This window comes from Larimichthys crocea, chromosome VI (assembly GCF_000972845.2).
Source record: "Larimichthys crocea isolate SSNF chromosome VI, L_crocea_2.0, whole genome shotgun sequence".
Classification (NCBI taxonomy): Eukaryota; Metazoa; Chordata; class Actinopteri; family Sciaenidae; genus Larimichthys; species Larimichthys crocea.
In genome coordinates, this window is record NC_040016.1 from 20079663 (window position 1) to 20103264 (window position 23602).

Below are 23602 nucleotides of genomic sequence, written 5' to 3' on the forward strand. Positions count from 1 at the left end.
ATATTACACTAAATATTTATCATGTCTCTCCGGTGTTTTCATGAAGTATCGTGTATTAACATTTAACAGTAGAAAATGCAGTTTGGCTTCTGTGCACATCGGCTCACGGGTGGTCTAACGGACGCCTACATTTTTTTTATATCATAAGATCCAACAGGAAGTGCAAAACTGTTGATGAATGCCACAGATTTTATTTCAATTAAGTTAAATTCAGTTTTTCTTGGTTATTGCAGCTGAATCAGAGCTGAGTTGTGTTTACACTGAAGGAGACGGACTGGCATATAATGGCTCTCATTAGGCCGTTATTAGTGCTATCAGTGGAGTCTGCTCAGAGCTGTGATGTATGGCTGTAAAGGATGATGGAGCACAGGGCAGCGGCTCACAGATCAGGTGTCTGCAAATAATCTCAGTAGAGTTTGTTATCATACTCATATTGTCAGGACAGCGCTAATATTATTTACAGGTCCAACAGCAAGAAGCAACCAAAATCAGTGAAATAGTTGCTGGTGTGTGACTTAGGGGGGTCGTGCCCGGAGCACAAAGTGTTTTAACACTCAGCAGATGCAGAGCAACATTAGCATTCATTTGGGGTCGTGTTTGTGTCCTCTAGATGAATAAAAGTCCATTATCCACTTGTATTTTTGGCTCTGTTTTGGTATTAGTCAAGTCCTAACAGGCTGTTCACACATGCAGACTCAAATGCTGGCAGAGCTGCTATTGATTGTGAATGGGACCTGGTGTCGAAACTCGCCGCCGCCTGCTGATCTACAAAAATATAAAAGGTGTCTAGCGCTGCCTCAGAAAGAGCTGAGAAAAGCTCAACTTTATGACGATGTCCTTGGACACAATGCATGTACTTTACCGTAAGAGAAATATCTGTCTGTATCTAACTGTCTGCTGTCTGGTGCTCAGCAGGTGGAGTACAGTGAAAATGAGCCAAAACAATGAGCTAAAAGAAGCTAAACAAGGCTCCTTAGAGCATTCTGTGTGATCCCTTTCAACTTCATTAGATTTACTGTTAATATAAAGTAGAGCCATCAGATCAAGTTCATCATAATCAAAGCATACATACAAGTTAAATCAGTGTTAATGTTATTAATTCTTTTCCTCTTTAAAAACCTGAATTAAACTTTTTTCAACATGCATATTGTAAAACAAAAAATGTAAAACTATTTTTACACACGTGTGCTTAAACATGCAACATTTAATAAGCTACACATGAACTCTTTTAAATTTATGACATTTCCTCAATATAAAAATGTATATTTCACAAAAAAACGTAAAATATTCTGAGCTGAGACTGTGTAAAACTTATTTTACAGTCATTTTACACTCCAGGTGACTCACTATAGCTTTTATTAAGACATGCATCCTGTGTGCTCATTCTCTTTACTGTAAAATCCACTTTTCTCCTTCTTATCCCATCAGATTTTTCTCTTTTCAAAACCGCCGTCTTTCCTTCTCTTTGTCTCTCCGGAGAAGGTTATCATCAAAATAACCTTTGAGCACATCAAAGCATCCTATCGTAGTGGCAGTGGTTGATAGCTGGGCTGTGATCTGACCCAGTGGTTTTCCTGTCCCTCAGGCATAGCTCCATTTGAAGTCAGTCATTTGGCAGAAAACTAAACAAGCCCCCTGTTAACTACCTCACTTACCGCTGTTTACAGACCCATTCTGTTGAAAACCAGCAAACCGCTGCAGAGGCTGCACGGCCCCATGAATCCAAAGAATGACTCTGACTTAAGAAAACAACTTTACACTTTGAACTTACTATTGCAGGCACGGAAATAAATAGTGTCTTAATTTACTAATGAGTCTGACTGTTGATATTTAAGATAAAGACGTGGTCATGAACTTTTTTAACAAAAACTGTTTAAACTCAGTCTGAATGTTACTTGTCTCCGATGTTAGTACATCAAGAGTTGCATTGGGTGACTGAATTTCACAGGAATCCACTGTAGTATTGCAAAAAGACAAATTTCATTATTTTGATTCATGATCCCGAGAGGATGAATCATAATGACTCTGGGATCATCTGACTTTTCCTGTTGCGTTGGTGGACATGACTATTACTATTGGACAGATTGCCATGACATGTCTCCCCCAGGATAAACTGTAATAACTCTGATAAACCCTAAGCATTTCACCATTATCGGGTAAAACTTTACAGTTTGTCCAACACTTTGGTTTTGGTTTGAAGGAAGCCAAAGTGGACGTGCCAACATTTTCTCAAATGGCCACTTGAGTCTGGCTCAGAACTGAATCCTCCGGATTAAAATGTCCAACTTCACAGCAGAAATAAACATGTTTACAGCCTGGTACAAAAAACTGTTTTGGTCTCTGTAGATAATTTCCCCATTCATGACAACTGTACTGAGGGTTTTATAGAACTCACATGTTCTGATTATATTAAGGCTTTAAGTTATGCAGAACAGCATTGCCACTTTGACTGACAGGTGGGTTCCATCATAGGCGGCTTGTTTTCTTTTCTTTTTTCGAACCCTGGGCCGCTGTTTTAAGGACTAAGCCTTTGTACATGGGGCGGATGCTCTACCGACTGAGCTAAACGACACCCATAGGTGGCTTGTTTGATTCATTCAGCCGGCCTTAGCCTCACCCATTCTCCAGGTCTTTGCCCACATTTGGATTAGCCGGGAACTAGCAGAGGCAGGACTGCCAAAATAGTAGTGAGCAGAGCACCACACTGAGCTTCATATCAGCTCTTCAGAACATTCTGCCTGTTAACTGTGACCTATTAGCATGTGCAGTCTCACAGAGCTGACACAAACTGTGTTCTTTCACTAAGAAATGATGCTCAGCTGTTTGGTTGACATTGTCACTGCAGTCCAAAAACAACAACATCACAAACGCCACACTAAGATCATCATCTGTGCTGTAGTTTAAACCTGACCAGAGTTGAGGACTCCAGCATTAAGTCTGATTTGTGACTTCCTGAGCTGTAAGACAGAACATTTGTCACCAGCGACCGCATGAGAAATGTAAATATTGAAGAAGAATTTGAACCAATGGAGTGAATCTACTGTGTCACAGTTTGGGGGGGTTGAGAAATAGGAACGTTAACTGCAGCCAGACTGTTGACAGAGGACAGCTGGGTTTCTTGATTTGAGCAATATTGCATCTTTCTTATGAAGCTTTCTGTCCAGAAAAGCCAGCGTATGCATGCAGCCTTTGTATCAAACTAGAGCTGAAACTATGAGTAGATTATTTAATTAATCTATTGTAATCTACAGAATATCCCCAATTGGTAATCAGTTAATCATTTAAGTAAATTTTTAAGCAAAAATGCCAAAAATTCTCTGGTTCTAGACACAAATGTGAGGATTTTCTTTGCTGTTCTTGTCTTGACATTAAACTGAATATTTTGGGGTTTTGGACTGTTTAAATATGTCACTTTACATTTTATTGACAATGATCAGTAGATTAATCAAGAAAATAATCAACTGACCGACTGCAGCTCTATAACAAACATACTGCATGTAAAAGCTAAATACACAGTTAATTATTAAGATGTTTCCTGTTACTGCACAGCTGGATTATTTTCTTGGCCTGTTTATATAGTTTGTACTGCATTTGTTGCTGTATATAGTTGTATACAGCACAATAGTGGCTAGGCTTCCTCTGAAAAGGTGATTTTAATTTCAATTAAACTTTTTAACAAGTGAAATCTCATTTTGGAATCTCTTACATTGTTGGTTTGAACAGCGTCCGCCTGCCTTTGTTACATTTGTAGTTTACCTCACCTCTTTTTGTTCGATAATTAATCTGAATTTCAAGAAATACACTTTTTTTTACAGAATACAACTGGTTTATGTTGCTTCCTTTCCCCTCATGAGCAGAGACATGACAAACCAAATTAGACACCTTTTTTTCCTTTAATCTGAATAGAAGCACAACGTCCTGACAAGGATAATGATGAATTTAGCTGTCTTAAATCCAGCAACACCTTAAAATTTCTGATACTATAATTTTCAGCAGGGACGAGGGAGATAAAGGAGATGAAAGAAGAAGAGAGGGAAACTGAGACAAAGAGCAACGCAAAGAAAGAAAGAGGAGACGCAGTTATCTTTTATCTCAAGTGTATTAAAGCTCTGATGTAACAAATGTGTGGAATGATGTTTTTGGAGTCAGACGGCGATTAGATACTGACAGCTGACTTCGGATGAAGTTTGAGGGTGAAAGGTCAGCTCTCTGTCTCCTGTCGGGACGCTGCAGACCTCAGCTCTGGTCTTGACCCACGTCTCCTCTGAGGTTTAACAGTGTGGGTGGTAAACACACCAACACACACAGACATGCAGGCAGTTATATATACATTAATCTCACATTCACACATAGCGACTTGTTAGAAACACTCCTGGTGAAGCACCACTTTGAATTAACACTCTGCAGATTAAAATCCTTTTCGGATGTAATTCAATCCCTCCTTCAGATACTCAGCCACACAGAGCAGAGCACAAGAAAGAAATCAACTCTGGTGGGCAGCAGAAATAATGAAATTCTTACTCGCTCCATTTACACTGGAATGTATTTAAACCCATGTAACCTATCAATGGCAATCTGAGCTGCTGCGCATCAAACTGTTAAATCTCAAGAGATCCAATTTAAGGACGGATTTCTTATTTCTTCAAGCTGCAGAGGTGTAAAGTTTGACCCTGTAGATGGAGGGTTGTTTTTGTGTGTCACAGATATAAATATGGAGATTCAAATATATATCACAAATATAAATATTTATGGTGTGAACATATAGATTATTTTAGTGTTAATGGCTCTACTTATTAACATGAAATACTCACGTAATGTTCATATCTAATTTTATTTATTTTGTAGTTTTAAAAAAGTAGGAAATATAATTATTATTATTTTGACTTGAAAATAATCATATATAATAGTTAATTATTTTCTCAATCAGTTAATCACTGGTCTATAAGATCATCAGATGTCTTCTTTGTCTCGTTTAGTCCAAAGCCTCCCAAAATATTTTAGCCTACAGTCAAAAAAGACAAAGAAAAGACGCATGCATGACAGATGATTTAAACGATTAACTGGTTTCAACTAACTGGTACACTAAAACATCTGTAAAATTGCTTTGTTGCGTCTATTCTATTGTTGAGTGTGATGCAACACTAAATGATACTAAATCTTCATTCTCTGCTATTGAGAAATAACTGCCTAGATGACGTTCCTATTTAGGTCTAATTTCTCTTCAGATACAAAATATCAGATATCTGTGTACCAGTAACAACGAGGTGGAACAAAGCTTCGGCAGATCTAGAAGTACATCCGCCCATTGCTTTGTTGACTAAAGGAAATTACTGTGACCTGCAGTTATGTTGTCAATGATGCCATAAGGTACAAGATTAGTCTTTTCATTAATAATCAAACAGAAGAGGGAGCGGTCAAAGCATTTAAAGTGAAATACCATCATCAAAAGAGCAAGATTCACTTTCCAACACAACTACACTACACTACACTCTACCACAAAATCTATCCCAAGAGACCGAGAACCTTTTGAGGAACTCTTTTGAGGATCTAAACATGCCACAAAAGGAACCAGGGACTAAATTTAGTTTCCGTACTATAATTCCAAGAAACTACTACTTGTTTATTAAAGTCAAAAACAAACTCATAAATTGTTGACAGCTTGAGAGAAAGTGAGAGCGTAAACGTGCAAACATGAGTCAATTCTTTCATGGCAGCTCTAAAGCAGAAATAAATCACCAGCAAACACTGAGCAGATCATCTCCTTTCCCTCGACTGCTTGTTTCCTTTTCATTCATTGCTTCAAACTCAAACATCAAAATCAGCAACAGTAAATACAAGAAACAAGAGAAACAAAGACGCATTTCAAATGTTTGATCTGCTGTGGCTCTGGTTAAATTTTCTTCAGATGTGGTGGAAATGCAAACAGTTTCCTAGTTTTGTTCCTGAGACTCTAGTTCAATACAACATTTGGTTACATGTCAAATGTTCAGGATGCAATCCTGCTTGAAGTTTTTTTCTTTTCTAAACATCATCTATAATACAACACAGCGATGATGATGGATACGCCCAACATTTAGAAAGCTAAAGATTTATGCTTCATGCAGGAAACAGAAGCATCATTCTTCTGTAATGTTGGAAACTGTTCTAATGATGATGAATGAACTCTGGCACACACATTCCTTTCAAAAATGTTTTCTTTTTCTAATCTGATTTCATAGATCAACATCACCTGCTGCACCCAAATCACTTCAATCTGCACATCAGCAGGAGTCTGACTGAACGGTTTCACTATCAGGAGATGACAGAGGTACTGCAACAACTGTGAAACCCAGGAAGACACTGTGTGGTCTGTGGAGCTTACAGAGGCTACTGTATTAGTCCTCGTCGTACATCTATCTTTGATCACTGCTGCACACAACTAATGTGGCTGAATGTGATAATGCCGTCTAAAAATCAGAGGTACAGACCAATGACAGTCCAGAGAGTGACTGTTTTGTCATAAGGTGAAGAAAAGGTTCATGATATCTGACTATCAGGGAATACTAACTTGGCTGGTTGGCAGGTTTTGCTTTTCCTTCAGGTTCATCTGGTTCTTCAGTCAGTCACTGAATCAGTTTTCACATTCATTCATTTGTGTTTCTAACAGGTTAATCAAATGAATTTAAGTCCATAGTGAAATGTCTTAATTTGCCTTGTTATTGTGTCTAAAACACACCAATGCATGTACAGCACTGTCAGGCTCTGGTTCGGTATGTAACATCGATATTTAACACTAAGAATTCTGGTTGCAACTGATGTCAACCGAGAGCATAGAATTGGTTGCCAATTTCTGGCAATGGTTGCAACCTGGCAAGCATTACTGTCGAGCCCTGGAGTGCTGCCAATCAATCATGGTACATATATGAGGCTCCTATCACATCATTTCAAGAAATGTGGTTCCAGTAAGAATGCGCATTAATCACACTGGTGATAATATAAGACAGATGTTGACAAAAACTATCTGGTTTTACTACTTTTAGCCACTCTATCAGTGTGTCCATATGGATGGCAACTGGTCCTCTACTTTGGACAAGAGTTGATTATTTCTCTGGATATGTTGTCATATGTTGTAACATTATCCATGATACCCAGCATGTTTTGACATGAACAATCTACACAATTACACAATTCGTGGGTGGGAAGCCAGTGAGGTTTGTTGTTGCACTAGTTACCATTACTGGTTGGTCTGGGCTCTTGCACAATCGTGGTAATCCTGAGTAACCACCATGAACCTCACACACTCTTCCAGTAAAGAATAAAGAAGCAGCTGGTGATGCCATGTGTCACATGTTTGTCCGACAGCCTTCACAAAACAACAGTGGTAAATGGACTGTACTTATATGACACCTTTCTAGTGTCCCAACCAATCAATCACATTCACCCATTTGTACAGACATTCATACACTGAAGGCATTAGCAAGGTGCCAACTGCTCATTAGAAAGGAGCTAATCACATTTGTGGCACTGCCTTCTGAAGCAGTTTCGAGTTGGCCCAAAGACACACTGACATGCAGACTAGATTGAACCACTGATCATTTGATTAGTGAACAACCCGCTCTACCACAGCCAGCCCAAATAGAATTATCAGTAACATGATGAAAAATACTGAAAAACATTGTGTAAAATCCACAAAGAACGTTGTACAATTAGAGACAATCAGTGTTCAGACATCAGTTTACTAGAAGAATTATTGTGCCTTAATGGCTAAACAACTTATCCTTCACATCTGGAAGACGTGATCATTTTTTGTGGCAAATTTTCTGCAGTAGTTCTGCAGGATCGACGCGAGTTAATGGGGGAACAATGTTTTACAATGGCTCTTGTTACGCTCCGTCCGGTCACAGCGCCGAAGACACCACACATGGAAGGAAGGAAAAAGCTTAACCCCGCTTTACTCCTGATCGAAACCAGCTGCCACTCATCCAGAGTCATAACCCGAAACTTTGATCTCTGTCCTACAGATCACCAAGCAAGAAAAGTGAGCTTGTTACAGTCTGAAATAACAACTGCCCACACAGCAGCTGAAGGAAATGACATTTCTGTTGGAGGAATCCTGAGATGCTATTCAACGCGTGTTTTCTTATTGTTTTGTTTTGTTTCTCCAGGTTTAACGAGGGGTTAAACTGTCCAAGACAGAGCATCCATCATGAGCTGCATACAGTCTACAAAGTGACAAATCGCTGATGTTGCTGCACTGCAACAAAACTTCATATTGAACTTTACCTTTTTTGTCTGACAGAAGGTTTTTGGTGACTTTCTTTTTATCCATCCTCTGTAAAGGCAAAGCAAACTTCGGTAGATCTTTTTCTACATATGAAATGTGTAAATGATCTAACATCCAAACAAAAGGAAAAACAGAAACGTGCTTTGTCTCTTACCTTTCTCAACCACTGTGTGTTGTTCTCCATCGTGCTCTCCAGGTGTTGCAGTTTCTGAGCCGACCATTCACCGTCAACTGGCGGCGAGTCTCTCTGCACGATGCTCGCCCCGCCGCGAGATCCGCCGTATTGCTCGGATCCTCCGCTTTGGCATCCATCCAGCTCCGGCAGGATGAAGGTGTAGCTGCACTGGCCATGTTGGATGCGGTGAAACCTCCTTCTCTTATCTGCACCGCTGCCGCCACCACCACCTCCTCCTCCTCTCCTCTGGCTTCTTCCAGCTCCTCCTCGCTCTGTGCTCACAGCACCAGCAGCACCAGCAACGACTGACAAGGTCCAAAGCAGCAGAAGCACCAGAATCCCCCGGCTGAGATTTAAACCTTTCATGATGCTCTCTTCAACTGTATTAAAGGTGTTTTCTCTCAGTACAAGGAGGGTCAAGAGAAGCTCATTCACACTTTGACCCCAATTCACTTTATGAAAACATCTGTGTGCAGGATGAAACACAAGTCATGCACGAGTCTCTGCACCTACCAGTCAATCCATGAGGTCTGATTCTGCACACTTTTTTTCAAATGTAGAAACAGAAAGTAACACCTGTTCCCTCCCTCAGTCCCTCAATGAAAACATACATGAGATGAGTTGGTCAATACCTGGGATGTATCTGCTTCTTTTCTCCTCCTCCTCCTTTGGTTATTGGGTCTTGATTTTATTCTCTGCGGTCAAGTTTGTCTTGTTGATGAAGATTTTTCAGGATAGGTCCATTGGTTTGACTCTCATGATTTTCTAAATTATGTCCTGTCCTTCATGAGCCAGGTGCAGATCCAGACCTACTCACGATCAAATGTAGATGGAGAGAAAACTAAGTGGGTAGACAAGTATGAAAATTGTTGTTGGCAAAAAAACTGTGTGAACAAGAATGGGACTGACTGAGAGAATGATGATGTTTAAATGCAAGGTAATAATATCAGAAAAATAAGATTTAAATCTGCATGCAAATGAAAGATGACTGAAATCGACTCAATCCTCAAAATATCCAGAAATAAAAGAAAAGAGAAAAGTCTTTTTTTCCCTCTCATCCTTCTCTGGTGGCTCCAGTTTCAGAAGTGGCCGAAGAGAAATACTTCTGCCTCCTTCTTATCTGAGGCTGGCTGAGAAAAGGAGGAATGAACGAGGGAGGGAAGAGCAAGAGGAGGAGGAGGAGAGGGAAGAGGGAGGAGTGGAGGGACAGGAGACCTGAGGGAGGTCTATTAGAGTACCCTCTCTATTTGTGGGCTGAGAGAGAAAGAAAGGAGAGCCAGAAAAAAGAAAAAGGGGATGATTAAGGGAGTAAAAAAAGAGGAGAGAGAGAGAGAGGTAAAAGGAAAGATAGATAAGAGACAGCAGAGCAGCAAAGGAAACTAAACTGTTGACAGACAGAGGAAAGGCAGAAAGAAATGGACAGATAGACGAGAAAAGAGATCTAAACATGGTCTAGTTGCTGCTCTAATCTTCTCTTCTTACTGATCTTTCAGTTTTGAAGTAAATCCCAATGCCATGTATGGTCATTCATACTGAGTCAGCAACGGGAAGCTTTGAGCTGCTTTGGGGCATCAGAGGGGTCAAATCACGTAGTTTACAATCATTTGGTCTCTCTCTGACGCAGGATGTACCTTCCTTCTCCATGCTGCTCTTCACTCTAAAATGAAGTACATACAAACATTAGTTCTAGACAGATGGCTTGGTCCCAGGCTTATGAAACACCAGGGGACAAAGTGGCTTGTTAATTATTGCGTTTATTTGCACAGCGATAAACTGTTCTACAGAAGTTGACTGATATAAATACAGATAAAATTCTTTGATAAAAACAGAGCGAGAAGAGACGCGCTCATTTGATTTGTGCAGAAAGATAAAGAACCTAAAAAATGTCAAAAATGACGTCTCAAATTAAGAAGAAACAAAAAGAAGCCACATATAACACACGTTTTTTGTTGATAGAACGTGTTGCTGTACCATCCTCTGCTGGACATGAAGATAAAAAGCTGCTCTCATCGCCTCACCACTACCCACTTATTTATTTTGACATGATGCAGTCTTATTTTGAGCCCAGCTTGACCTCGGTCTACTGTTACTGTTGTGCTGCAGCATACATCTTAACGTTAGCCAATCGGTCCTTCGGGGGAGAGCAGAGGGGTTATACAGTGAGTGGCTTCTGCCCCAACCGGAGATCATTCTCATGGGAACAGGAGTGGACAGAGCGACCCGGCGCACAGAGCTGTGATACATAGAGCGGGTGTCCCTGTTCAAAATCCTCTTATTGCAACATTTTGTGTTTTAACAGGGAGGAATGTTTGATTGTTTTTAGTGTTTGCATTCAATCATTTATTAAAAAACATCAGTTGTCTGTAACATCTGACACTCTGACAGGACAATCTTTGTCCTTTGTCCAAGTGTGCAGCAGGTTTTAATTATGTCCTCACTCATCTGTTGATATTCGTATTCATATATTAGTGATGATATCTTAATGTGCTCCGATACAAACTGCAAACTATACTGATCGTAACGGTTGTATCAAAAAGCATGAGAAAACCTTTAGAATGAAGTGTTGAGTTTAAATTCAGCGAATCATCAGCCTGTTTCAGTTTCCTTCAGCACAAGATTAATGTCGTTTGAGTAACAAGTTTCAACTACAAACGCAGTTTGATATGTTCTAACTTTTGTTAATAGCTTACAAACAGGCGGAGCTGCTTGACAGGCTAAATAAGCTGAAACTAGATCTGTCACTTAACTGTAACTCAAGTAAATTTTTATCATCTGCCCACGTCTTTGCAGGCGTATCTCTATAAGTTTTTTATTTTTGTGTTTTTCATCCGTTTTTATTGTTTGAACACGTTTAGTTTCCATGTGCACCAAAGTTTCCTCATACTGAAGAAATTTCCAGCACTTTTTTAAAATTGTATTTTAGTTTGTAAACACAAGACAAATTTCAGTGAACTAAACAATTTTCAGACTATAACAACTTAACTCAGCTTATTTTTGTTGCCACTGTTGCTTTTCTTTGATAACAGACAGACAGAAGGGAGAGAGAGGGGGTATTACATTTATAGTACATTAGAGCCATAACTCTACTTTATGCTCTTATTTTCAGTCTATATTCATCTATGCAGTACCGGTATCTTCTAAACTAAACTTTAGTTGGAAGAGTGTTAGACTGCAGATCTAAGGGTCCATGGTTTGATCCTGGGTTCTTATTATTTTACCTGAACATTGATTTGGTGGTGGTGAAGGTTGGTGTAACTACATTATTTGTCTTTGAGAGTTGTGTTTGATTCTGGAGGGTTTAGTATAGGCTTCTCAGTTAACATGGTGATTGGGAAATGCCCTGCTTTGCTCTGGAGAGACACCATATTGGCACCAAACATGGTCAGACAGTACAGTAAGAGTAAAACTATAAAAACTGATGAGTCAATGTGGGAAAGTGCTTGTTTCTCTCCCTGTTTTAGTTGCATGTTTTAATAAGTCAGTGAAATCAGATCATATCCAATAAACATAATTTTCGAGAGTCTGTACGCCAAAAAAATATCAAAATTTCAGCTGCGGCCAAACAAATAAGATTAGGATGACATGCTTTGAGGCCTGTCTGTGCTCTCCAGTTCTGTGTGTCCTGGTGATGTCTGTACTCTCTTATATTCAGGCTGATATCAGGAATAGCGGAGGGCACACAAGTCATGAAACAGCCCTTTCACCTTCCTTCTGTGGGAACAGAAGGATGAATGGACGAGGATGTGTTTTTTTTTTTTTTTTTTTTTTTTTTTAAATTCCAGGATCTGATTTCTGCCATGTCTATTTTTCTATTTGTCCATTTCTCCAGAACTTCCTCTTTCTCCTTCCTTGCTCTTTGGACACATTTATCACATCATGGTTTGGTACTTTGGTCATCTGATGACCAAACACTACTAGTTGTATTACTGAATCTTTCACGTTGTTTGAGATGAGTCGATTGAAGATTAGTGGCTTGACTTGGTGGGTTAGTTTGATAGTTTAGCAATATCCACGTGTAAAGCCAAAAAGCATTTGTTCAGATAAAGTGTCAGAGAGTCAGAGGGGATATGAGATGGGGGTGTAAAAATAGATAGAAGAAAAGAAGAAAATGAGTGTGGAGGTAAAGAGATTTAGAGCAGGAGAGAGAAACAGACAAGAAGAGAGGAGGATTTTTTGTCTTGGGGTTTCGGATGACGAGGCTCTATAAAGATCAAGTTTGAATAAAATCTGCAGAATCACTCACTATACTACAAAGAAAAGAAACTTCTGTTACTTTCATTACGGCTGGAAGTAAAGAAAAAAAAAATCATGTAAATAAATTACAAGATTAGACAGATTAACCTGAAAAATGTTAGATTACATTACAAAAAGATTAAAAATGTTTCAAACACTCCTGAGCATGTTTTTTAAAAACAAACCCAAAACCGACCTTTTAAATCTGGATTTTATTGGAACTAGAATTATTTATCTGTCAATTCCTATTTTTTAATCTGTCACATTATTATTACTATTATTTTATATTATTATATTATTTATTTATTTAATTGTTATTGTTAAATGCTTTTTACTTAAATTTTAGGATATTTATACATTTATATTTAGCGTTATATTTATACATAATATGTTTTCACTGTTCAAACCTGGGCTGGGGTGTTTCTGTGTGGGGTTTGCATGTTATTCCCACAGTCCAAAGACATGCACTTAACAGGTTAATTAGTGACTCTAAATTGTCCGTAGGTGTGAATGTGAGTGTGAATGGTTGTTTGTCTCTATGTGCCCTGTGATGATCTCTGATGAGGATAAGCAGTTACAGAAAATAGATGTATAGATTTTACTTTTACTTTATTTATACGGCGATAAAAGAGGGATGGATACTGTAATCTAAAGATGAGAACAAGCTGGTTAACTTCATTCGTCAGCTGTAAAAGTTAAATACATGTAGGTGGTGTGTCTGTATAGAAAATAAAAGTGATTAACACATATTTAATAACAACAGGTTACTTCTAATTTCGTGTTATTTTAAATTATTCATTAGCATCAGATTATTTTTTATCTTATTTTATTTTTTCTGAGACAATATTTCAGATGTAAAGTTGTCACACTGTTACTGTGAATTGCATTGTTTCTGGGAGCGCACGCTGGCACATGATGGCTACATCAACTCAAACTACAGTATGTGGAATATTCTGTGTGTGTGTGTATATATAGCAGCCTTTATATAATATGAACTGTATGACACACTTAGCGTCCAGGATGGGAAAAATGTCTGAACCTGATAGTGTAGCGGTGCTGTGATGGATGAGGTCATAACCCCTCCTCACACTTTGGAATTCTCAACACCTGCAAAAACACATGATGGGATGTAACCTGAGAGGGTTTTGGCTCATTCATAGAAACAGAGAGAGGGTTTAACACATACAGACTGAGTGGACAGACAGATGAAGGGATGACAGGATGAATGGATAACCCTGCTGAGCTATCAGCTCTTTGCTGATGGATAAAAAAGATGAAGGAATAGTAACGAAATTGGGTTTTGGGATTTGGGTTAGATCAGTGAAAACACTGGGCTCAGATTGGTCTGGTTAACTGATTCTACCACAGGAGAAACAATCAACCAATCTGGCCGTTGCAGGATTAACCACAACACAACTAACCAGCTACAGTACATCCATTAAAAATTACAACAGATAAGCATAGACGAGATCGAAGCAGCTGGTTTTTGTAAGACGTCTTAAACCCCTTTCAGGCAGCAGACGTAGGGCTACTCAATAGGCTTGTCAGTGTCAGGAGAGACTCCAGTCCTGCTGCTGTATATTTCCATACACTTCATAGATAAACCTGAGAAATACACCAAATTACACAGACGAATTACCAGATACAAGTTCAGTTTCAGTTTCAGTCACAGCATAGACAGTATAAAACATGGACAGTTTTCTGAAGAGCTGTTGTGAGGCTCACAATGCTGTGGCCCGTCATCTTAGCAGTTCTGCCTCTGACGCCTCCCAGCTAAAATGGCCAAAGAGGTGGGGCATAGATGGACCTGAGCCAGTCCAAATGATGCTCAAACAAGCTACCTGTGACAGCACCCACCTGTCAAAGTATAACTTTAAGCCTTAATAAAATTTGAAAAGGTGAGTTCTATAAAAATTCACCCTACAGGGGAAATTAGCTACAGAGACCAAAACTGTTTTTTGTACCAGGCTGTAAACATGTTTATTTCTGCTGTGAAGTTGGAAATTTTAATATGACTCACTTCTGGAGCCAGCCTCATGTGGACGTTTGAAGAACTGTAGTTTTTGGCACTTCCGTGTTGGCTTCACTTCACTCCTTTTCTCTTTTATGTTGTTTTAACGTTTGTATATTTGATTTTCATTCCTAGCAGCAGCGTCCAATCGAACTCTGGTTTGGAGGAGGATCGTTGATTTGTTTTGACCCATTCAGACGCAACCACATGTGTCGGCCTGATTGTGGAATTATGCCACTCCCTGTGTTCCTGCCACCACCTGATAAATGTGTAAAATATATACTGTATATACTACAATATAACAGTGTACATAAACAATAATGCTGAAAAAAAACTGAATGAGTATTAGTATTAGTTGAACTTTACAGTATAATTTGTTTCTAAACACAAGTAAAGCTTAACTTGAAGGTTTACCTCTCTGATCTCTGAGTCACGCTGTTGAATCCAAACCTGGTTGCAGCTCGGAGCCACTGCAGACACAAAATCCACATTTTCTCCAGTTAACTGCTCTAAACAACCATCACTACACTTTCCACATTCAGCAATATAATAATGGCCTTTAAGCTAAAGTGGTGCAGAAACATTTGGGCCAAACTGGTGCAAATGAAACTCTGAGAGTCCGAGGAGTTTTTAAGTATCAGATGGGCTTCAGAACACGAGAGTCCATTCTAATAAGCTGAGCTCCAATGTTTGTCTATGATGTGTGTTTATCTTTAAGATTGTAAGTGCTTTTGCTTGACTTTCATTATAGTCATTCCATCACATTTTGTTGAGCTTTTCTGACTTTGAGAAAAAGATTAAAAAAGATTAAAGACGTAATTTGTCAATTTGTCATTTTACATGAAGCATCTGAAAGACGAACTGAGCGGCACTTTAAAGAGACGAAGGCCTCAAACTGTCATCGGGAGATTTTATGGCTCCAAACTAAGCCTTCTATCTGGAAGAGTCATGACATTGTGATGGTTTTGATCTTTTTTAAGTGTCAGTGATTCCAATACTTCCAGGAAATGTTGTTGCTAAGAAACTTTAGTCAAAACTGACAAATATTATTAAACACAAATAATCCGAAGCCGGCACACTGGCAGCGGTTTGTTTGTGTTGTTTCAGTCCACATATTTTGCTTCTTTCAAAGAAAGGCCGCTAAAAAAAACAAAAGAGTCAGACCACGAGCAGTGCTGGGTATAGTTACTTTGGAAAGTACAATGTTACCATCAATTAAAAGTAATCTGTTACGTTGCAGCGTCACCTATGAATAATAGGAACTGTGTTAGAGTACTCATGCATACCAAAAATGAAAAGCTGTTTGCAGCCTCGCACATGCTGCAAGTTAACTGACACAGCCCAAATGTAGCAAAAGACAGATTGTAACAGGAAAGTGTTGTTGAAAACACATTTCTACAAAGAATATCTTGGAATGCACTGAATATATATTGTATATATTACTGATAATAAAAGGAGTAGTAGTAGTAGTAGTTTTTTTCTTTTTTTCCTTTAAGCGTTGTGAGGGCCCAACTGAAAATCTCTGACATGGAGTCAGACCTTTTCTGTGTTTCAGTAAGATATAATAATGTTTTATTTAATGAAAATGTCTCATGGTTTACACAGTAGCATGTAAACCAATCTCCTTGTCAAGTGTTTCTGTCGGGGGAAAGACAAGTAGACAGGAATGCTTTCAGGGAGGGAGTAAAAACATATCATGACTTTAAATAAAAGGAATTTACTGCCGTTATATCTACAGACTCAACGTTTCAGAGAAAAAGCTTGGCATTAATGGACGGAGATTTCCCACCATTAGTGACGATCGTGTTTATACTGTATTATCTGCTTCATTCTAACTGTATCACGAAGGTAATCCAAAACCTGATAAGAGCAGCTATGAAGATTAACAAGGTCACTCAGTGAGTGAAGGGTATAGAAACACTATTTTAAAGGAATACTCAAAGTGAGTTTATCTACCTACGTTAATTGCCTTTCAGAAGTGAAATATAGCACTGATGAGACAGATTGCAGGATTATTTATTTTAAAAGGATCAGTTGAAGAGCGTCCTTGTTGAGGGTCAATCAGTGGCTGGGTTAAGACGAGTGGGTGGGATAAACGTGGGTCTGTTACAGTGGGGAATTCACAGAAGGCGATCTTGCAGCCGAAGGTTACTGACAGGCTTTTAAATCCTTAAGTAAACACACTACAGCTCTCCTAACTCCAGGGTAACATTAACCCTCATCAATCAAACTTCATAGTAATGCACATACACTCTCTAACACAGCAGGTTCATCACAATTGTTGCCCACATGCTTCATACCTTTTACAAACTGTTACAGTGCAGTGTAAACCTGGTGGGACATTGACTGAGGAAGTTAAGGAAAGTGAGCAAGCAAGAAGGAAGAAGCATAAAATTACACTTCTGTTCCTCTTTTAGTCCATCATAACACAAATATTTTGTTGGAGTGTAGTATACAGACCACACTGGTACATACTGCTTCCCTGAAATAGCCACAGCCTGCAAATCAAACTATCTGAGAAACTGGAAGCAGTGAAAACAGTGTTTCAAATGTACTGTGTGACAAAGTCTAGCTTTAAGCAGAGTAGGTGGTGACTGACAGACGTGGCCGTTTTCTTCTAAAGCAGACATAAAGAACAACACATGTCTCCTTTTCATCCCATCACTACATCAAACTCAATTATCAGAGTTATGCAACAGTAAATACAAGAAAGGACAAGACGACTTCGTTAATGTTTAAAACCGACATTGTCTAATTAGCCCGTCCAGCCACACCAGCCCCAAAATGCTGGTGTGGCTGGACACTCAGGGGAGCCAAGAGTTATTTTAATCTGCATTGCATACATATACGATACATACCATCTGAAGAGGTAGTTTAAGCAATCAGATCATTACTCTACAAAAGATCTAATCAGCCCACCAAACAAAAAATAAACAAACACCAATGTCCACTAAAACCATCAAATATACAGTGATTCCTTTCAGCTTTTACTCCATTGCCCTAAATGTTCCTCTCACCAGCAGGTCGTAAATAACTAATAAATCTCCGTAAATCACGACCAGTCTTTCAAAGATGCGTTTAGACATTTGGCTTTCCTCTACAGACCCCTTACCGTAAAAAATCTCTATCTTATCTGTGTTTTCTTTCCAGATTTTCTGGCAGTCCCACCAATTGCGGACACACTCATAAACCATAAAACACACACTCAGCCATTGTTCCATGTTTCACTTGGAGCAGATGACATATGTTATCAGACTCCTAACCTGCAGCCAAAATCCATTAGTGTTTTGTGAAATAAGGAGGGTGTCCTTCCCACTCAGAGCCCAAATACCCAGAGAGAGGATAATCAGGAAAAATGATGTTTGTTGTTAGTTGTGAGAGATTGTCTTTAAATCGGAGGTTTCAACACAATCAACACAATCTGATGGTGTGTGTAAAGGTCAGTATGAAGACTTTCTGGTACTCACACCATGTAGGATGCTTCTTTAATGGTTTCTTTTGAAACAACAATCATCATATTTTTATTATTTCACATTTGTTCTTCACCAGTAAAACACCCTGCTTCACACATTCACACACTGTTGTTGAACACTGGTGGTGAAGGAGGCTGGTCAGTGCTTTGCTTAAAGGCACCTTCGTTACCTACATTAAATATTGATTTGTTACAGATCACCATAACAGCTAAAGATATTTTGTTGCCAATTACAAGATGCTTATGTATGTTAATGCATGCCTGTGGCTTGGGTTCCCTGTTTCAATAACCAGTCAGCTACATAAATGATTAAATGTAAATCTGATGTAAATGCATTTTTTGTGTTATTTGTAGGTTCTCCTACACACTTTAAAAGGGATGGTGAGTCGAGGTGTTATCAGTTAGCTGGCATCTGCAACTTTGTGTTGGCATGAAATTCAATGTGACTCACGTCCTGTTGGATTTATATAGCTTACAAGGTTGATGATGCAATGCTGAAAAACACACCAACTCATATTGGGGCGGAATGGGGGTTTTTCATGATCATTATTATTTTAATCATCATCCTTGTGGTCATCATGACTGTTGTCAGCATTTCCACAACAAGCGTTGTTAATTTTTAACTAGTGCTGGTTTAAATAGAACAATGTCTCCTGTCATCAACACTGCTGAAACTTCCCCTTTGTGGATTAATACAATTACACTGCTATTATTCTAATTCTGACATACTGTGTTTATGTCAGATTCTTCTGACTAATATAAGGTATAATTATCTTTGTCTCTCTCTCTTCACACTTCCTCTTAACTGTCAGTTTAAAGAAGTGGGGAGTAATAAGGAAGGAGTTCACCCATGACTGAATAAAAGGGGAAGGATGGACAGACAGGTGTGGGCGAGATGTTTTTAAGTAACATACGACACAAATTCAGGAAACACTTGATTTAGACCAACTAACTGTGAAGACAAACTGATCGGGGAAACTGGAATAACCATCTGGAGTTAATCTGACCAACAATTTCACCATCTACAAACCGACACAATGAAGAGCTTTCTGCTGCTCATCCTCTCACTGATGGCAGGTAAAAAAAATCTTTAATATCTGACAAAGGTTACAGCCTAACATATTTTATGGTCTGGTTTGAGCTAATCTTTCAATTGTAACATGTTTTACTGCATTCATCAACATGAGTACAACTACAACTACAATATACTGTACTGCAAAACTGTATAGCTCCATGAATCCAGCTATTACAGCAAAATACAAAACTCAGGTTAGCAACAGTGTCAAATCACATTTTCATTTAAATATACGTAAATATCTGTTTTGCTCTCAGTGTTACTCGTTTATATGTAGCACAGTAGTTAAGGAAAGAAAATGAATACATAAGAACTACTTTGTTGGACAGGCAGTAACAGATTTGAGTTGTTTTTTTCAACAGACAACATTGAAATATAAATGTTTATATATTTGTCAATGATTTAATGCAAAGTCCGATTTTTTGAATCTGAATCTTGAGGCCACTGGGATTTTTAACTTTCTTAGACTTTGGTGACTTTGGTAGCATCTAACATGACACTCTGGAAACATGACAACACCCAGTTTAAAGTTGAAGAAAATAAATAATCATGTAAGAATTAGAATTCAAGATCAATTGAGGCAGTTACAGGAAATATATTTCTTCTTAAAGAATATTCTTCTTTTAATAAACTCTGTTGTCAAACTGCTGTTATAAATATAAATTCTAGGAAGTAACAACAGTGGAGCAGAGACATCTCAAAAGATTTATAATATATTTGTATGTATATTGCATGTGAGCGTTGTTTTAATAATAAGATTTTAGTAAGCAGAGCGATTCGGCAGAATATGTATATATGTATTTTATTTTAAAAACAATTTTAATATATTTTTTAATTGGACAGATCTGTGTGTTTCTTAATCTGACATATGATCTTTTCTCTTTCATCTACAGGCTGTGTGGCCTCATACACAGTGAAGGGATGCGAAGGAGGATGGGTTGAATTCACGTGTAGATACAAAAAAAATAAGTATTATCCTAAGATTGTTGTAAAAATTATAAAAACAGACAGAAGAATACAAATTACTCAAGGGGATGTGTGGGAACAAAAAGGCAACATTTCCCTGTATCATGATACAACAAATAAAAAACTCAGGGTGGCCATCAAACAACTTCAAAGTAAGAACTTTGGGGATTACGAGTGTAAATTTTACCTAGAGAATGATCGTGAGGAAAAGGAGGAGACTGATGTGGAAGTTGGTAAGAAATGTTCTTTTTTATATTCCTGTCTCTGTCTGTCTCTTTTGTTACAGCGCTCAGTAACTGTGAAAATAGTCAGAGGACTGTGATGTTGACAGACCTCCATGATCTTCATGCCTGTCTGTATAAGTCAGGCGGCCTTTAACTGTCCTGCAGAGATGTCATAGCACAGGAGGCTCCCCACTACTGCATGACAAAGTAGATACAGCACTTCCTGGTTCAGAGCAAAGATTCTGGCCTTTTTCAGGAAGTGTAGCCTCCATACAGTATGGAACTCTCACACCAGTTTGTTATCCATGTGGACGCCCAGGTACCTGTAGGAGTCCATCTGCACTATAGTATGGTCAGGGATGAACCCCGGTGAGGGATCACCAGTGAAATAGATAGAGATCAGTGCTCACGTTCACTTCTCCCATTAGAGTCAAAAGACTTAGGACCTGCTACTGGTTTCCTAGCTGGGAGCAGCAGTGGTTGAACCCATGTGACACAGTAACAGGAAGGAAGGAAATTACTCTTCAGTGTTTTTTCTGTCTGTGGTCAAGTTTGCTCACTCCTGATGGAAACTATACCTATTGCATCATCGGTGTCTCTGTAGTGTCAGTATGCAAACCTACCTCAGTCCGCTGTTTGCTCGCTATATATATTTCTTTCATATATCACCACAGGGTGATATATAGCCAGCCTGGGAACAGGCGAGATGTCTGCTTTTTTGGAATTGTTGCTATGTTAATTCCTGCTACGGGCTGGCCATGTCAACATTTTAAAAACATTTTTACATTCAGAAACCTGTTTATTTTTTTTGCTGGGGATAGTTCATCTTCTGCGTGTACAGGTTTGTTAGTGGATTCACAGTTTTCAGGCCCATAGTTTCCTATTGTTCATTGTTTATGTCCATTGTTTTCCTCACTTTTGACCTCCATGGAACAAATCTGTCTTTTCTGGCATCACAAGATCAATGCAGAATTTAATGTACCCTGTAGCAGAGTCTAGATGTTTTTTTCTTCAGAGAACATGTCCCACGCTTTCAGTGTTTCAGTGCTATCATCTGTCCATACACTGACAGATTTAATGCTGTTTTGTACGTACAGTTCAAATAGACATTGTTTTGTTTTGTTTTGCAGTAGTGTTATATTGCACATTCAAGACTTGTCTAACATTTTACTTTTCCTTCCTTTTCTCATGTCTCATTGATTTTACCAACAAACACGACAGCTTTTTCTGTCGTGTTAAGAAAGTTTTGTCCCTTCCTTGTTAAAACACTCAGTCACACAATAAAAGGTCACTCTGAAATGTGCAGTTTTATCTTGAACTCTGAACTATGGCTATTTCACAGAGCTACAGATACCTTTTTTTCCAGAACAACAGTCATAACCTGCCCTACTCTGCCTCTGATTGGCTATATCTCCGACAGACAGGCAGTCTGGTGGAGCTTTGACACTAAATACACATTGATGGCCCTTTGAGAGGGTCACTGTATCGATACCTGTCGGGTAGCAGCTCTACTCTGAGAGGCTCTCTGAGAGTGATAGACTTTATTGTCCCAGTAGGAACCTTTGCATTCTTTTACATTATATACAGTACATCCATCCCACTCACGAACACATGGTGCAAAGAAATATACTGACAGTTCTTCCCAGGATTTTGAAATTAAATTCCACATTCAAGTCCACAAGTCATCAACTGCAAAACTAACAGAGTTAGAAGAAATGTAATCAATTTGCCACCAAACACAACTCATGACAAGCAGGTATGGAGAGATCTCACATGTTTTATCTTTCTTTTTGTGACAGAGAGAGACAGAGACGACTGCCAGAAACCATTTACCCAAACTGTGTACAGAACGGCTAAAACCACCATCACATGTAATTATCCAGGAAAAAGAGTTAAGTCTGATGTCCTGTTTTTCTGCAAAGAGAACAATTTCACCTGTGAGGACATCTTATCAACTGAATCTTCTCCAAAGTCAAGCGAGACATTCACTCTCACAAAAACCAACACAGGCTTCAACGTGTCCATCAGTAAAGTGTCCTCACATCATGCTGGTGTCTACTGGTGTGGAGTAAAGTCAAATGAAGGACGTTACCGAGCTGGATTCAGAAAAATACAACTAGAAGTTAAAAGTGAGTCTGACACATTTGATACTTTTAGGTTGGATTTACTCACACAAATAATTAAGGTGTATCTGAAGCATGGGTTATGCTCTCCTTATAAAATGTTTGCTGGCATCAAAATAAAAGCTACGATAACTACTGATTACTGATCAACTTGTAGTTCATCTAATGAAGACGTGTTAATAATGAACTGTGTTTTGAGAATCATTAGTGTTGTTCATGCAACACATTTGATCCAAAATAAATACAGACAGAAGCAAATCAATGGCTTCCAAACTGAAACAGTTCATTTCACAAGTTTATACAAAACTCAGTTAGACTCCCCGACTCTTGATCCCATTTTTAATTTTACTTTTTTTAAACTTACTGTTTGTCAAACTTTGTATTTCTTATTTTCTATACTGTAACTGTAATCTATATCAATTTTCAGGGCGTTCAACTGCATACACACCCACTAGTACCTCACCGACATCTACATCAACATATTCTACTTCATCTGCTGTGTCTACTACTACTACTACTACTACTGCATCTCATAAGGCTGGTGGTGAGAAAGCACTTTGTTTTCTGAAAGAGGTGACGGTTCTGGATGAGTTTTGTGTGTTAATGATGGTTTAAGAGTCTGATCATCCTTTTGCTGTGTGGTTTTATCTCTAGCAGGTGACTCTCGGTTAACAATCATTGCTGTAGTCGTCTGTGTAGCTCTGCTGGCACTTCTGCTTTTTCTGGTTCTCCTCTACAAACGTAAGACATTTCTGAAGCAGTTTGCACAACATGAAACACACGTTCACACACTTATAAGCATACGCCCTTTTTACTTACTGGCAGTAAGTTCAGTTTATGTGTCACACCCAGTCAGACAAGTAAAATCATATTAATGGATGAATAAGTAAATAAAAAGAACAAACAGATCCAGATGACCTTTTCCGTGTGTGAAAATTGATATTGGTCTAGCTGTCAGTGCAATACTAATGTCTCTCTACACAAGGGTCGTATGATTAAATCATTTTAAATAAATACAGACGTCAACACATGTAACTGAGTTATTTCCTCTCCTTTTTGT

At 38.6% G+C, this 23602-nt stretch overlaps 1 protein-coding gene across 11 annotated transcripts in view; it reads right to left on the minus strand.

Moving 5' to 3' along the window:
- angpt4 (angiopoietin 4) overlaps positions 1-23602 on the minus strand; it is a 158404-nt gene that overhangs the window by 40277 nt on the left and 94525 nt on the right. For 5 of the 11 annotated variants that reach the window (XM_027279247.1, XM_027279250.1, XM_027279248.1 and 2 more), the window contains exons 3-6: positions 15097-15152; positions 14692-14941; positions 9921-10095; positions 8418-9247 (exon numbers count right to left, since the gene is read on the minus strand). In XM_027279247.1, coding sequence (XP_027135048.1) covers positions 8418-8804 — 387 coding nt within the window. In that variant the 5' untranslated portion in view covers positions 8805-9247; positions 9921-10095; positions 14692-14941; positions 15097-15152. The remainder of the gene's footprint in view (positions 1-8417; positions 9248-9920; positions 10096-14691; positions 14942-15096; positions 15153-23602) is intronic. The other 6 variants (XM_027279246.1, XM_027279243.1, XM_027279249.1 and 3 more) reach the window with 6 other exon arrangements.